Raw genomic sequence first — 17108 nt, 5'->3', positions numbered from 1 at the left:
TGATTGCAGTGTTAGTTCCAACCTCTGACTCAGAAGCATATTCATGATGTGTTACACCACGGGACAATAAAACATTAGATTAAATATTTAAAATCTATACTTTTTCATAGTATATATTTGTTAATTCAAGGCATATTCCATGATTTATGACCATGTAATTACAATTTACATGAATTAATAATTGATTGATTTATTTACTGAAATATCTCTATATTTCATTGTATGTTAATATATATGCTCATGGTATATCTCTGCATTTAATTACATAAAAAGCATTTTTGTGAGCTCTTTTCTCCCTCTATACACTTTTTTACCCCAACTCAAGAATTGGGAGTTCAAGAATATTTGCTGTTCTTTCTTTCTTTTTATATTAAATGACTGAAATTATTTCTAATACAGTGTGCCTTACACAATGTACTCCTTTAGCTGTTTTGCTCAAATGTACAAATCCATAAATCTGTCTTTGAGCAGTATATCAACCATCACAACCACATTTTATCATGTCACTGATTAGTTCAGTCTGTGTGAGTTTAATATTATCTCAAGAGCAAGAAATATTTGGGCAATTAGACACTGTTCAGGAAATGTTTTCATAATGGTTAGGTAATTTAAGTGATCAAAAATAGACTTCAGTGACCATGAAGAGGCAGCAGAATTGCACACTGGCCTTGTCTGGCCTGAATGTAACTTTTACAATATGAAGAATAAGATTTTAGTCAGAATAGTTCCAGAACAATAAGAAACAGCTCTGATTATGTGGAACTATGTTGAAAAAGCTTTGAACAGTTTTCAATGCCAATAGATCCCCTCATTACCTCGTTAAATATAGTAACACCATGTTTCATTTATGGTAGCTATATGTTCTACATTCATACTTTTACTAACTGATCATAAAGTTGGTGAATCACTCATCACTCAGGACATGTATGTAGAGTACGTCCTGAGTGATGAGTAATTTTGTCATTCAAGTTAATTTATTTGCCAATGGATTCTTCTAAAACATTATGAGATAATGCATAAATTCATAGCTGTGTGTCTCTAAAATCCTGGCTTCTTGCCCAATGACTGCTGGAGATAGACACCACCCTCCTTCTATCCTGTAAGGTCTACAGGGTTAAAAAAAATGGAAAACAAATTTTCACATAAGTGTTACATGTTTACTAAGTGAAGTTATTGTTTTAAATCCCTTTTTGATTGATTTAATGTGAAATGTTTGTCACATTAGCCCATGTTGTAGGTTGAAAACCTTAGCCAGTAAGTTGGGCCGGACCAACAGCCCCTCCACATTCTGATAAATGAACTCAGGTCATGGTTTACCCAGGACTGGGGGAAGTAGATAAACCAATCAGAGTAACTCAGAAGTTTTTGAATGTGAATTCCGAGTAAATTCTTTACCAGAGTCAAATGTTCAGATTTTTAGAGCATTTTAAATGTGGAATCCATTATGATTAAAATATAGAGAAACACTGATAAGGTGTTTGCCCTACAAATAATACCTAGCTACCCACTTGTTGCATAATACTATACATCTCACAATATCAAATAAAAATTAAGGGAAGCACAATATAGGACACCATAGCCAATCAAAAAGGAGTGAATAGAAGCATATAGCTCATTGTCTGTCACCCTTCATCATTTTAATAAGGCTTTTTTTAAATGAGGTAATCTTTGATAATAAAAGTGTGTTTTGTGATCTGAAACATTTAAATGTGACAACTAAAAGAAATCTGTGAGGAGGTGCAAACTTTTGATTTACTACTGTATTACCTCAGAGTGCAACACAAAAATTCTCTACATTTCTTTTGCATTAAAGGTTCACAACATCAAGGACTTTCCTACCAGTCTGAAAGCATAACAGAACAGCAATTGAATTTTAAGTGTGACTTAATCAACTGAGAATGGGAGCCTGGTTCATACAGAAAACCAAATCATTGCTGATTACCAGAATGCAATTCAGACATGCTGCAGGACAGACTAACCAAAGGACAAGCATCACTACATAAATCCACTGACCAGGACACTCTGGTGGAGGTCTACGACCAAAATGATTCCTCAGTTGCACAGAAACCTTCAGGAGTTTTCAAACGCAGACATGAACAGTTTTATGTTCATGTCTGCGATCAGAGGCGTTTGTCAGGAAACAAACGCCTCTGATCTGATTAAATGAAACCAGAACAGAACCATGTGGTATTTAAAGAAATATCCCAGCTTCCTGCTGGCTCCAGGCAAATAAATCTATCTACAAACAGCCAGTGACTGAGTCCAATTTATTTACTAAGCACTAGCTTAACCCCCTTTTTTTTAAGTAAGCTTGTTCGTTTAGCAAAATCACCCGTTTTCAACAAATTAATGAGATCAAAGCAGAGTACTTTTAATGCCTAAATGTTCCTGCAGCTTCACATTTCTCTTCCTCTGCTTGAAGGACACCCTCCAGATCTCCTGCAGGGCACTCCATCAGGTAATTTGATGCAAATCAACCTCTTATTTGCATTTTCCTCTTGAAGGCCTGCTGGTTCTATCTTGAGGTGTATCTCGAAGTTTGTTCTCGAGTCTCAGGGATCCATCTGCAAGAACTGCCTCCCACCAGGACCCGAAGAAGACAGCAACAGCTGCGCTAATCTGATCAAAGACATTTGTCACGATTATCTACAATACAGACCTTCTGCTCTGCTGTGAAAAGATGGGACAAGGAAGCAAATTTTCATTTCAATTATTGGACAAATATGAAAATCTATGACATGTTATTGTAAAACGTAATGGCAACACTCTAAGAGTTTGCTTGTGGCTGGTATAGTAGCATGTATGAGTTTATGTTTTAATGTTTCGTCTTACCTATTACATGGAATATTTCATGAGATGTAATTTTATTGGAATAGCTTGGGGGATATTTCAACAGAAGAATTTAGCAGGTCAGAAGGAAAGAACTAGGTCACTGTAGCAGGATGTCAGCGTGGGTTGCTCCAAGTTCAGGCATGTTTCTTTGCAGCCCATTAACTTTTGAACGAATGAATGTTGGAGTTTTGGAAAGTAATTCATAAGTAATTCACCTGCTACACATCTGTTTACTGTCCTTCAGCAACTTTGGCCAGGCTATGCCATTTATTCATTCATTCATCTATCTGGTCTGATCAGTCCAACACATTTGCATTTTAGGGAATTTCATATGTTTTATTTACACAAAGGCGGATTGTCTGCAGGGTGATTAGCAAACCTCACAAAAGCGGAAGTTATTTTTTAATTTCCTGCTCAACATATTATACTGTGTACACAAGTGCTATATACAAGTTAATATTTTGAACGTATCATTTTTAGGCTTATTTTAACTCCAAGCTGGATAAATTTGAATGTTTAATGGATTTAAGGTGATGTCTGTATGTGTTGCAGGGGAGGGGTGGTGGAGGCCTCAACACGCTACATAAAAGCATGCATAATTATTAGGTTACTTCTTTTCTTTAGGCCAGATGGATTCAAAAAAAGAGACATAACCAAATCTAAAAAGTCAAAAATTACTGAAGGTCTTTCGGGAGGATGAGTTACTCTTGAAATTGCTCGAATGATGTGGAGCTTGATCCCAGAACAATCAAAAGTTTTGTTGCAAACTTTTTCAGTAATAATAATAATAATAATAATAATAATAATAATAATAATAATAATAATAATAATAATAATAATAATAATCTTGAATCCAGCTGAACACACTGCTACATTTATGTTCATAATTACCAGTTTGGTAGCCTCCAGTTCAGTTGTTCATCTGGGTTGAGAACAGAAAAATCTTGCATGCGACCAGTGGGTTGGAAATAATTTCTCATGGCTGATAGGTTCCTCAGATAGCCTACACCAGCCCCTTTTGCGCATGGATTGGCCTGCCGCTCTTTTTCATTACTTGCTCATTGGCTTTTGGCAACGCTGGTTCCCTGCCATCAGCTGCCCATGCAGCTTCCCAATGAATATTGTATGCGCTCTCGGGATGTGCTTTTGGTGATGATTTGAATTTGCACCTAGACGGAGTACGGAGGTATCCAGATGAGCAAGACGAGATGATGGGGATGCTCGCAGAGAGCGCAGCAGCTCGGTCACATCTGCCCCCCTCTGAAATGAGATAATACTCAAGTGCAGCCAGAAGATTGTTCGCTTAGAAAAGGGGAAGATGTTTTGCGCTAAACTGAAAGAATTGAAGCTATCAGGAGAGTGCCCGTTCTCCGGCAGCGCCAGAAACGATGAGCTCGGAGACTTTGAGGAGCGCTCACTTGACGCTGCGGATTTATCGCCTATTTCTAAGGACGTGCATGGAAAAATAAGCCAGTCTGCACCTCGACTGAAGACAAGCAGAGCCAAAGTTAACCTGCACACACTTGGCGACAGCATCCGAAAATTGGCATGTCCAGAGGTAACTTAATAATAACATGCATGATTTTGCGTCTCATGTAACCAAACAGAAAAAAAATTAACTGTCTTTATTTTCTTATTTTTTATTTGTCGCATTTCTGTAGAAAAAGCAGGGACCCTAGTACCTGTACAAACCTAAATAAGGAAATTCTGTAATCCTGATATGATTAAACCAATTGAATTCAAGTCTCTACCATTTTATAACCTTTAACTTGCTGGACACTTTGTGATACAGTTTCAAAGGTTGCACACTGCTCTCCAAAGAATGATGACACTAGCAGATCACAGCAGGGACTCTGGGAGGTAACTTGTCTTTATTTTTCATTTGTATTTTTGAAAAACACAGCAGACTGTATTCACTGCATGCATTTCCTATCTGAAAAATCTTTGCTGTGCCTAATCCACCTCAACAGCTTCTTACCTCTCACGACATAAGAAGCTGCAGCTCATTTGGATCATCTGTTTCCCAATACATCACAAATTCTTCCTGTCAGTCTCACTACCAGACTGGCACTAATGAGCATAATAACAATAAGGGGGGATACAGAGTGGGGCTGCTATGGATACTGGGAGTAAAAAAAGAAATGGCTTTTTTCCACCTAGAGGAAATGAAACACACACACACACACACACACRCACACACACACACACACACACACACACACRCACACRCACACACACACRCACRCACACACGCACRCACAAACACTATTCACTCAGGATCAGAATTGGACATTGATCTGAAAGTGTTATTTCTTCACATTCAATTAGCTCTGACTTACCTGCTACACTGTTTCAGTGGTGTTTTGGTACATTTGAGGCAGCTACTTAGATGCCATGATATAGCAAATATTTGGAGGAGTTGAACTGGAAAAAACATTTGATAAAAAATTTCTGAAAGAGTTTTTATTGTATGAGTGGTAAGCACAAAATGGTAAGAGATTCTCATCATCTGATAACCTTGAATGATCACATAACGGCAACAAGGGTTCATATGTTCGCAGTATTTTCACATCTATGCTTTGATTTATTTATTTATTTTTTTGTAAAATAGAAAAGCAATAATTATGCTAAATAATAAAACATATAAAATGGCATGTTTCTATTGTTATTTACATAGTTAGTAAAAACTAGACTGATAAAAGAAACAAGTTAATTCTTCTCAAAATATTTTATAGTTTTACAGTTCTGAGTAAAACTAAAGGTATTACTAATGTGTTATCTGGTTAATTATGGAGAGCTCTCTTTGTACTCAATAGTTTCACAGTTCCCAGCTGACAAAACAACAAGAACACCTAAAGTTGTTTGAAGTTTACTTAGCCTTCTAGACATCAGAAGAACTAGGAGGGCATAAATAAGACAATAGTTATGTACTTAAATATTACTTTATTATTCAAATCAACACAGTTTTTAATCTGCACACTGTTAAATCAGTGTGTAAAACTGTTCAACATAATTTAATTTCAAGAAGTACTCATTGAATTCTGAGACATCCATCAATTAATATTTTAACAATTTGTTAGTGGGTAGTTTTATCAATATGTTCTGCCAGAACCAGCCATTTGAAGACATTGGTGATCTTGATATGGCTCCTGTTCTACACCATGGTTGTTTGAGTTCTGAAAACATCTGAATTTATGCTCCAGATCACTTAAGATAACTTGGACTTAAATAACTGTTAACTGTAATTAACAGTGTGAGGGAAAATCTTTGTTTTAAAAACTTTACATACCTTGACGATGGCCACCAGTCTGTTTACTTGCCAGTAAAAACATGCTTACCTGAGCTTAGCTACTCCTGACTGAATATGTTATTTGTGGGCTTTTCAGTCCAGCAGCTTGCTGTGCTCACTACCAGAACTGCAGTGATGAACTGGAGCATTTGCTTGAGATGATGAACAGTTATTCGACCAAAACAGGTACTGACAATCCTGGCAAAGGACGGCTCACACAACAATGATGGGTTGCGTCATATCTTCATCTGTTTCTCCTCATGTGTTTGACAGCAATCCCAATGGAGGCTTTGGAAATTGCTCTCGGCGAGGAAATCTTCAATATGTGCTATGAGGAGGACAAGCACATTCTAAGGGTGGTGGGGGGTGCGCTGCACGACTTCCTCAACAGCTTCAACGTCTTGTTGAAACAGAGCAGCGTGCCGCCCAACCCGGACAGAGACAATTGTGTAAACGAACCATCGGTGCTGTGCTTGGACAAGGATCCGGACCTGCTTACTGTCTATTTCTTCAACCCCCGCCCCTCCACTGAGCTTTTTTTCCCTGGTGTCATCAAAGCTGCTGCACGTCTGCTGTATAACACTACTGTGGATGTTTTGAAGGATCCTCCCAATGCTAAAGACACCATTTTGCAGTCCAGCCCTCAGCCCAGTCTCCTGTACACAGTTGTAGTAAAGGATGCTAAAACTCTCAGCCCCAGTCCACTCCGGGCTACCTCAGCAGGGACCCTCCCTACTTCCTTGTTCTCCACTATATTCCCTTTCCACCTGATACTTGACCAAGACATGGTTCTGGTTCAAATAGGACATGGGCTCAGAAAGAGACTGTTTAGGAAGGATGGACAGAGACGGTCTTCGACCTTCCAAGAATACTTCTCCATTGTCTCCCCACAGATCAAATGCACCTTTCAGGGTATTCTGACCATGCTAAATGCACAATTTATCATTCGGATCAAGCATGGAGTCCCTACTGCAGACAACACAGGGAAGGTATGTAGATGTAAATTAAATGATAGAGACTCACTTAGAAATCAAGTGTTAAGTGGGATTAGATTGATTTGCCCTGACTAGTTGATTAAAAACATACTTTCTTTTCTGATCAGTGAAAGCACTAGATGATAGCAATCATACTCCTTCCTTGGTGTGGAAGGCATTACTAAGAAGTAACAAAAATAGCTATACAGGATTGGCGAGATGTTTAAAATGAGTTCAGAGAAAGCAAAGAGATGTAAGAAGCTGTTTAAAGGTGTATTGTATTTTTTCATGTTGAAACTCATTCATTTTTGTTGCGGTTTTGTTGATGTTCTACATTTTCTAGCGTGCATACCCAGAGATCACTCTTTCAATAATGTGAGCATTGCTAACTGTGCTAATTGCTAGTTTGAGATGCTAAAGACAGTAGCTTAAAAGTGTAATCACATACAGTGGCACGATTCTTCTCCCGTTACAAATAATTAAAACCCACTACTAGGAGTAGAGACTTTAAGGGAATATTTTGAAGGCTGTTTTTATAACATTGTAAGAGAAACTACAACACAATAAAAATAACATCATCGGGTCAAAGCTTTACAAGAACCGGAGCTTGGTAACTGGCCACAGGATTCTGATTGATGCATCTCTGCTAAAAAAAAAGGGACGTTCTTGATTCATGAGGCTGAAAATATTCTCATGGTTATGTTGATATTAAAAGGAAAGAGACATAGGGTTTAAAAAAATGGAGCTGTTTACAAGCAGTCAAGCCTATTAGTGTTGTACTTGAGCACACTTGTCCCGAGGTGGAGATCAACATTATACCCCCAGTGGAGATCAGAAGCAAATGTCAAAGCATTTTACCCATCAAATGCAGAGCCATGCTGGTGCTATTTCAGCAAGAGTGCACAGCAATCGGTCACCCTGACAAGCAACAACAACAAAAAAAAGCATCAACGAGTAAACGTGACGGTGGTGTAAAACAGGTGGAAATCTGTGAGTGGGTGAGTGAGCAGACACAGCAGTGTCTTTCATCTGGAGTCAATACTGTGTTACCGGCAGCTCCCCGGTGTAAAAATACGACTGCGATGTCAGTGGAAGTGACACAATTAACCTGAATTATGTTGCAATTTGAAAACACTCCTGCTGCTCTGCTTCACCGCCCACACACGAGCCTATCAAAAATAACAAATGCTTAGATTGATATAATTGTTTTGCAACTTTGCAATGACATTCAAAACAAAAACAAAATATATTTTTAGAAGTGAAAATTTTCGGTCTGTCTGTGCAAAATTCAAGACGTATCAACTTTGAGTATTAAACTTGATCAGAGTATCGGTTCCCAAATAGAAATAATAGTAGTTGTTCTCTAGGAAAATGAAATGCATTATAAAGTTCATTTTCTCTGAGGCTCTCTTCAAAAGGGGAAGGAGAAGAGGACATGCCAGTTGTTAAATTAAAGGCCAGAAAATAGCTGCAAGATTATATTTGCTCACGAAAACCAAAATATACAGTCACAGCAATAAAATTCTTAAACCAACTGGAATTGTATCAAACAAGACTGAAAGAGGAAGATGGGAAGTAATAAAATCTGAAAGCCTCACTGTTAAGAGAACTGCAGCAAAATGCCCCAATGTCAGATTAATACAGGAAAACATGGATATATTTAGAGTCTTTTTACTTCAGGTGTACCAAGAAATGGAGACAATGCTGGATATCCCATGAGAAAGTATAACAAACCTTAACACATACCTTTGTATAACATTAATCAACAAGTTCAGTTTTATAATCCTACCACATAGCACACAGTTTACAGACGTCATTTTGCTGACATGCTTTTTCACTGGTATGTGCTCAGAAACCTTTGAAAAAAATCAAACTTAAACTGGAAAAAAAATCAAAATTCTCATCTGTATGAAAATCACGAAAAGCAGAAAATCACCCTACAAAGAATTGCAAATTTGCAAGTCATCACAGGCTGTAAGGAGAAGAATAGATCAGTGTATTCTTCATCAGAGCAAATGTAACCTTAATGATAGTGAGGGATGAAAAGCAGAGGTATAATTCAGCCGGCAGACAAGCACTATTAATGTCCACTTTTGATGTCTGGACCAAATATAACATCAATTCATCTACATGCTGCTGAGACAAAAAATCAGTCTGGACTACAGTGGTTCGTTAGTGAATTAATGACATCTCCCCTGGCAATGCTGCGATGCGGTTAGTGAAAAGTCCCTCTGATAAGGTACTTTGAATTAGAATATAAATCGAGGATTTAGCCCTCTAAACTTGCGACCGACAGAAACCCATATCCAGCTGTGGTTTTATAAATTTTGAATTTGACATGTTTGGGTTGAGTTTCTCTCGTGTTTATATTTACACACAGTCATAAAATTAAGTGTATTTACATCGTATGTTAGATAATCTAAATACATGGAGGCCAAAAGAGAAAATTATTATTTTTTTCTTACATAGTTGATCAGAAAATGATTCATACCCCTTGAAGATTTAAATGTAAGCTAATCTTTTACTTTACCAGCAAGTGTCTTGTGACTGGAAGTAATTTTAACAGCTTGATGTCGACTTAATTCTGTTTGGCTCATGCCAAGTAGGAATTCCAACTTTTGACATTGCATTTTATGGATGAAATATAGACAAAAACAGTTTGCTTTTCAGTATAAAAACCCAATTTACATTTATTAACTATCTTTTGTGAAATGTCAGTCTGATTTCCCACCAGAATAAAACCAATTGGTTGAATGAAAAACATTTAAAATCTTAATATACAAGGTAAATTAATCATTTTGGGGTGTAGTTGTATCCTCTGAAGTCAGGGAGCTTTACTGGAAACGCTGCTTACATGCTGATCTTTACACACGTCTCTTACAAAAGTGTAAGCCACGTTCCTCCTTAGTCAATCTTTGTCATCTTTCTCTTTTTCCTCCTAGCTCATGGACCTTAAAGGTCAGATGATTTACGTCTCAGAGTCAAATGCCATCTTGTTCTTGGGTTCACCGTGTGTAGACAAGCTGGAGGAGCTAACGGGCTGCGGCCTCTACCTGTCAGACATTCCTATCCATAACGCACTTCGGGACGTGGTCCTGGTTGGCGAGCAGGCCAAAGCCCAGGACGGTTTGAAGAAGAGGCTGGGGAAAGCCAAGGCGGCCCTGGAGCATGCTCACCAGGCCCTGGAGGAGGAGAAAAAGAAGACGGTGGACCTCCTCTACTGCATCTTCCCTGGAAAAGTGGCACAGCAGCTGTGGCAGGGTGAAACAGTTCAGGCCAAGAAGTTTGATCAAGTTACAATGCTGTTCTCTGACATAGTGGGCTTCACGGCTGTTTGTGCGGTCTGCACACCGATGCAAGTGATCACCATGCTCAATGAGCTGTACACCAGGTTTGACCACCAGTGTGGAGAGCTGGATGTGTATAAGGTATGCTCAAGTAAGAGGATGTACTTTATTTTGTTTAGGTGGCTGTCTGTGGATAAAACTCTAATATGTTTATGTTTGTTTTGTAAGGTGTGGCAAAAAGCTGTAAGGAGAAATGTGATTAGGCATCACAGTACCATTAACCTTATAGGTGCCTGTGCTAGCTCTCTTCAAAAATACAGATTTTATGTTTTTAAGTAAAGGTAAACACAGCCTAGTAATTGTTCATTTTTCTACAAGTTTTTTACAAACAATTTTGAAAATACTATTGAATGTAAACAAGAGCAAATAACTTCATTTTTCAGTCTGAAAATGATTATACTGACCTTTAAAAAACATGTTCAGAAATGAATGTGCATGTCTGTGTAAGTCTCTTGTTTCTGGTACAGTGGAAGTGTTACCCAGCTGATTGTCTCTGTTATTGCTTTTTTGTAACATTTTATTGTTTTGGATTATTATGCAAATATCAATTCCAAACACAGATAACCCGAGTAAATACAAAAAGCAGTTATCAAGTGATGATTGCTGTAAATAAATCAACCGAGTCTTTTCTGAAAAATTCATGGCCCTTAAACATTACAACCTCCTGTTCCACCTGCCCTCGCAACAAGTAATGGGCCTTTTCCATCTCTGCGCAGTAATTTTGAGGATTGGTACAATTTCTCCACATTGAAGCATTTTTACCAATTAACAGCCTCCTTAAAGTCAATCCAGATCATGTCATTCAAATTTTAGAGCAGCTATTCCACTTAACAACTTTAATTCTGTTTTGTTTGTCAGCCATTTGAAGGGTGAATGTGCTGTGGGGTGCTTTGGATAATTTCCCCACTGCATAAATTTGAGACAAACCTTTGTGTTCGTTTTAGTCAGCAGTCAGTCACTGCTTCCCAGTCTCTCTGGTACTGTTGAATCACTGATCAAGTCTGCAGTAGTTTATCTAAACTACTCTGTGTTATTTTGTAACCTCCTCAATGTGCTCTTAAGAGTAATTTTGGCAGGCTGGTCACTGCTGGGAAACTTCCCCACTATTTCATGTTTTCTCCATTTAGGGATAATGGTTTTCACTATGATTCATTGGAGCCCCAAACTCTTAGAAATGACTTTGTTACCCTTTCCAGACTGATGAGTGTTAATAGCTTTGCTTTCCTACTGTTCCTCAACATCTTTGATCGGTACATACTGCTGCTTTTTGAGATATTTTAGGCTACTTCATGCTATTTAAGGGATATCATGACTCTAAAATTATATCAGTAATTTGGCCGTAGCATGGCTTGCACAATTGGACAGAAAATGTGGCTAATCAGTCATTTCATGATTTAGCAAGTAAATGCAATTTGTTAATTTACAAACGGCCACGTTGGTTTAAATGTTTTTGATTTGATAGCATTTTTTTATATGTACTCAGGTTATTTTTGTTGGATCAGTGGTTGCACTTAATTGGGAGAAAAGAAAAAAAATAGATCAAATCTACTTTGACTAAAAGGTCAACTCTTAGTTTAGTTATAACAACAGTAAAGTCTGCAGACGGCTTCTAACCTGGAGCAATGTTGGATAATGTAATCAAAGTGTCAGACAAGCAAAACAGAAAGAGAAGCACATTTGTCAAGTGTCTTGTAAAATGCAATGGTTTGAGGATGCTTAAGGCCCCTGTTTCCACTCTGCATATAACCCTAAAATAGTTTTATCTAATCTGGTCAAAGTAGCAAAAGACCAGATTTATACAAATGACAAGAAGAAAAGACAGAAGTAACATTTGACTTTTAAGCATTCCTCTAGTACTGTTATTTGTAAAAGTTTTGCTTTTGGCTGTATTCCAACCTCTTCTTTTTTCACACAAGAAGCTACGGTTTTGATGAGCAGCCACTTGACATTAATCATTGTTTTAAGCTACATTGTCTTCATTTCAACATTGCTTTCAGACGTAGCTTGAATAGCTTGAAGGGGGGGAGAAAGATCAAACTAACCAAGCAATAATAATTGTGCAAATAATCTTTTGACTTCAGCTTGGGCAGACCACAAAAACCTGCTGAGAGGCTTTGTTCCGTCTCAGCTGAGCAGTCCAGAATTACTGTAACAGCATTTCGGCTCTCTTCAGGTGGAGACCATTGGTGATGCCTATTGTGTGGCTGGTGGCTTACATAAGGAGAGTGAGACTCATGCAGTCCAGATTGCACTCATGGCTCTGAAAATGATGGAGCTGTCAGACGAAGTCATGACGCCAACAGGAGAACCGATACAGGTAAGGGTCAAGCACCAATCACGGTAATACACCTCATTAAATCTAATTGTGCAGACTGCAGTGAAGTTGGAGAATGTTCATGTGAAGAGTTTTAAACAGGCAGAGATTTCTCTGATCTAGAAATGTTTTCTGTCATTACTGAAATACTTTCAGTTTTAGAAAAACAAATTAAATTGTATCTTGAATTAGTTATTCATACTTTCAATGTTTTTCCAATGGTTAACTGTGAAATGCGGGGCCTTCCACTGGTAAACATGATGCTGAAAACCATAAAATAAATGTGTCTTTATGGGAAACATAATTTCACACTGGAAAATGAAGAAGAATTCTGCATTTCATCTGTGTGCTTTAATTCATTTAGGAAAAAAATTCTACGCTAATAAACAATTGTCGTAAACAAAATCAGCTTTGCCATAGTTATCAATGCAAATAAAACAAGTTGTATTTCTACATTTTTCAGTGTGACAGAATATCTAAGAGCTTTAGGGTAGTTGTCAATAAGTATATGTTTTTCTGGGATTTAAACATAAAATTACCCTGAGATTGATTTCTATTAACTTCTATTAGCTTTGCTGGAAAAACCATCAGAAATAGTTACTAGAATCTGAGCTTGACCATACGTGCAAGTTCACATATTTGAGTTTGATTTGGTTCTGTAATAGGCTTGCAAAGTGTGGCCTGTTGTATGTCTAAACACAGTCAGGCAGCTAATCACAGCAACCAAATGCATGGAGGAGAAGCATCAATATCACTTCTTTGTGTGGTCCTAGAAAATACCAGCAACATATATTATATTAACAAACTTTGTTTGGCCTGGGAGAGGCAAGACCTTTTAAAAATAAAACATGGATTCTCACATTCACTTCTTCCCAGGCTACATATTTATCCTAAATGCCACCATTGACATTTTTAGTGGTTGCTATTGCTCTCTCTGAAGTCCACTTAACATACCAACATCCTTAAACAGTTAGGATGATGAGTGATTTTTTTAAAATAATAAACATGGAAATGAGAATGCAAAAGTTAGACTTAAGCTAAAAAAAAAGATAATTAGAGAATTATATAAACGTTTGACTGATTCCATCTTCATCCCTCTGCTTGAACATGACCTCAAATATACTGTTTGATCTTCAGTATAGCTCCCCAGAGCCCTGATCTGAGCTTCGTAGGACATGATGTCCATGTGGTTGTTAAGTGGAGTTGGTCAAAGATTTAAGAAATTGCTTACCTTCATAGCTGCTGTTCAAAATATTTAGCATGTTCATTGAGTGCTAACAAATTGTATCCGGTTTCATGAAACAAATAAAAAAAATTAAATCTATATCAAATGTACCCTCCCTTTATTAAGATTTGGCTATTATACTTGCTACATTTTCACATTAATCTGCTTAAGTATCACTTTGCAAACTGCTGGTTACAATAAAAGTATAAAAATGTGCTTCTTAAACAATGCATTGGAATAGCATAATAGAGTCTTTGCACATTTTGCCCTGTTTCAGGGATTTTATGTGATAGACCAACCCACAGCAGTGTACAACTGCAGTGAAATAATTGATTTTTATTTAAAAAAAAAAAAACCTGGTACAACTATATACCTGTCAAGACATCACATCGACTCAAGCTGACAGAGGAGGCAAAGAGAAGCTTAATCAGAGAGGGACCTGATAAATTTGGAAGAGGTGCAGAGAGCCACAACTTGGGTGGGAGAATTTCTCAACAGTAATTATTTCATCTTCCAGCTGGAAAATGGTTCTGAAACATACAGACAGAGCCACTATGAACTGGTTCCAAAGAAGGCATTTTTATAAAAACATGAATTTGTGTTGTCTGGTCAAAATTAAAATCTGTAGCTGGATTTAAACATCAGCATTTACAAATCCTCCCCATTTCATTTATTTCATCAAAAAAAGACAAAAAAAAAAACCAAAACAGTTATTATTCATATACGGAAAAATACTCACCATAGAATGTAAAGAAAAGTAACCAAAAAGCTGTAGGTTGAAGCCAATACATAGACACTGTGCAGATGCCCAATTCATACAAGCAGTGATCAGGAACTTATCTTTTCTTGTCTTCCAGATGAGAATTGGTCTCCACAGTGGGTCAGTGTTGGCGGGTGTAGTTGGAGTGAAAATGCCCCGCTACTGCCTTTTTGGGAATAATGTTACATTGGCAAACAAGTTTGAGTCATGCAGCCAGCCGAGAAAAATCAACGTCAGCCCTACAACGCACAGGTAAACACGCATTACAAGCAATAATGATCACAGGGAGTTTTTACAGCAACCCCTGAAGTAATTGCTTTTACCTTTGTATATGCAGTGTGTAGTATCATTTATTTTTTACTAGAGACATGGAAAGAAAAAAAACCTTTAAGTGCTTTTGACAAGATACTTAACTTTTAGGAGGGAGCTGTATATCCTCTTGAGTCAAATAATTTGCCACATTGTTTTTAGACTCATGGTTTATTTGTATGTTCTTCGTCCCAGATCGCTGAGAGGTCGCCCAGAGTTTGTCTTTGTTCCCAGGAGCAGACAGGAGCTTCCGGCCAACTTCCCAGAAGACATCCCTGGTGTTTGTTACTTTTTGGAGGCAGCCTTCAAAGTTTCAAAACCGACGACAAACTGAAGCCAAACTTCTACAAGTCCAAAAATATTAGATAAGGTTAAATGAAGAAAACAGTTGTATCGTATAATTTATTCTGAGTCTTTCATTGTTTTCAAGTGAAACTATCACAGCGGCTGTTTAAGTCATAGAAATGTCAGTTTATTGTCAAACATGTTCTCTCTGTGCTATTATCCATTTGTGCAGTGGTTGTGGAGATAAACCTGTTTCATCTTTCTTCCACAATGAGTCATCGCTGCATTTTGAGATCTTTGGAAAAATTGTGCTCGCATCAGATAAGTTGACAGTCAAGACAAGACTTTGGGACTGTTTTGTTCTTTTTTTAACACAGAGGTAAAAACTAATAAATGTGGACACTAAAAAAGCACAGAAATGCACACACTATTAACTTATAAAATATGTTTATGATGTAGCTACAGACTTTACTATGAATGGTCAAAGATCTAATTTGTTTATGTGGCACATTTAAAAAAAAAACTGGTTTACAATCACATATCAATCAATGGTGCGATTATTTGTATTCAGTCGTCAGAATCTTTTAGTCCCATGTTGGAAAGTCCAATGGAACCCTTTCTGAACTTACAATTACAACTTGTAAGTTGTAATTGTAAGTTAGAAAATGTCTTATTCAAAACATAGTCAAAGTTGCAAAAGCAATCTATAAATTTGCATTTGTGACAGTACTGTACAATTTATGTTTGTGAGCAGGTTCCTTTAACATTTTAATGAATTGCTAATCATGGCATTAGTACACAAAATAATACTTGCACTGGCTTTGTGCCTTTCAAATAAAACTAAATGTTAAAAGTAATTCCTGTATCTGAGTTCTGACATCCATGACAAATGTAATGCACCAATTCAAGCTTATACATTAAGGTAGTGATTATATAATTATGTGATTTTTTACATTTATTCTACCTGCCAAAGCACAAAGATAATATATTTGACAAGATTTCTTTCAATCAAAGATGTCCACCAAAAAGGATACTTAAGGATGCAGAATTCACTTTTATGAAATTCTGTTAATGCAGAACAGATTAAGGTGCCTTATGGGAACGCCACAGACATGTGCCAAGTAGATAAGGATTTTTCAATCACACATATAAATAAAGATTATAATTCACTTTAAAATAGACTAGAGTGATATATGAATGACATTTCTCCCACTAGCAGAATAATAGAAGTGTTTATCTAACTGTGTGTGGCTTGTTGACACAAAGCATTGTCTTCATATTAGTTCCCTAATAAGGTATGCTTTTGCATTTGTACTCATCCTACTGTGCACATCTGTAACATATTTATTACATGAGTTGTAAACACACCTTTAATATACAGAGGAAATATAACACAGGACGAGTTCAATGAATGTCTTTCTACCACTCACAGCAATGTGCTTTAATTATTGTTATATATCAAAGTGCAATAAATATTGTCATGAAATATTGTGGTTGATTTTGTTCACTCAAGAAATTAAGGCAGTTTGCACAAAGCCTCATAAAACAGATTCTTGAAAATATATTTTGGTTTTTATTAAATAAATAAGCAGTAAGTACAGCATAATGCTAAAGCAGAAGTAAAGTTATACAAGGTTTTACAAATTGTTTAACAAATAAAATTAATAATAGTATTTTGTTCCACAGGATTAATACTTTAGCTGTAGTCACAGCTATATGTCTTTTGAAGTCACTTCCAGCTTTGTCCATCAAGAGACTGAAATGCTCTTTTTT

At 37.0% G+C, this 17108-nt stretch overlaps 1 protein-coding gene across 2 annotated transcripts; it reads left to right on the top strand.

Annotated features, from left to right (window-relative positions):
- Positions 1-3849: 3849 nt before the first annotated feature.
- gucy1a1 (guanylate cyclase 1 soluble subunit alpha 1) lies at positions 3850-16821 on the top strand. 2 transcript variants are annotated; one of them, XM_008411550.2, is made up of 8 exons: positions 3850-4390; positions 4625-4692; positions 6219-6307; positions 6395-7110; positions 10038-10523; positions 12616-12759; positions 14839-14993; positions 15246-16821. In XM_008411550.2, the coding sequence occupies exons 1-8, from the start codon at positions 4151-4153 to the stop codon at positions 15382-15384; spliced, it is 2037 nt and encodes a 678-aa protein (XP_008409772.1). In that variant the 5' UTR covers positions 3850-4150; the 3' UTR covers positions 15385-16821. The 2 variants fall into 2 exon arrangements, with proteins under 2 accessions (XP_008409772.1, XP_017162627.1); XM_017307138.1 differs by lacking the exon at positions 4625-4692 and having other exon boundaries at positions 4308-4390.
- The last annotated feature ends 287 nt before the right edge of the window (positions 16822-17108 follow it).

Source organism: Poecilia reticulata, linkage group LG1 (assembly GCF_000633615.1).
Source record: "Poecilia reticulata strain Guanapo linkage group LG1, Guppy_female_1.0+MT, whole genome shotgun sequence".
In the NCBI taxonomy this organism is placed as follows: domain Eukaryota; kingdom Metazoa; phylum Chordata; class Actinopteri; order Cyprinodontiformes; family Poeciliidae; genus Poecilia; species Poecilia reticulata.
The sequence above is the reverse complement of the archived record's forward strand: the minus strand, read 5'-3'. Positions and strand labels throughout refer to the sequence as shown.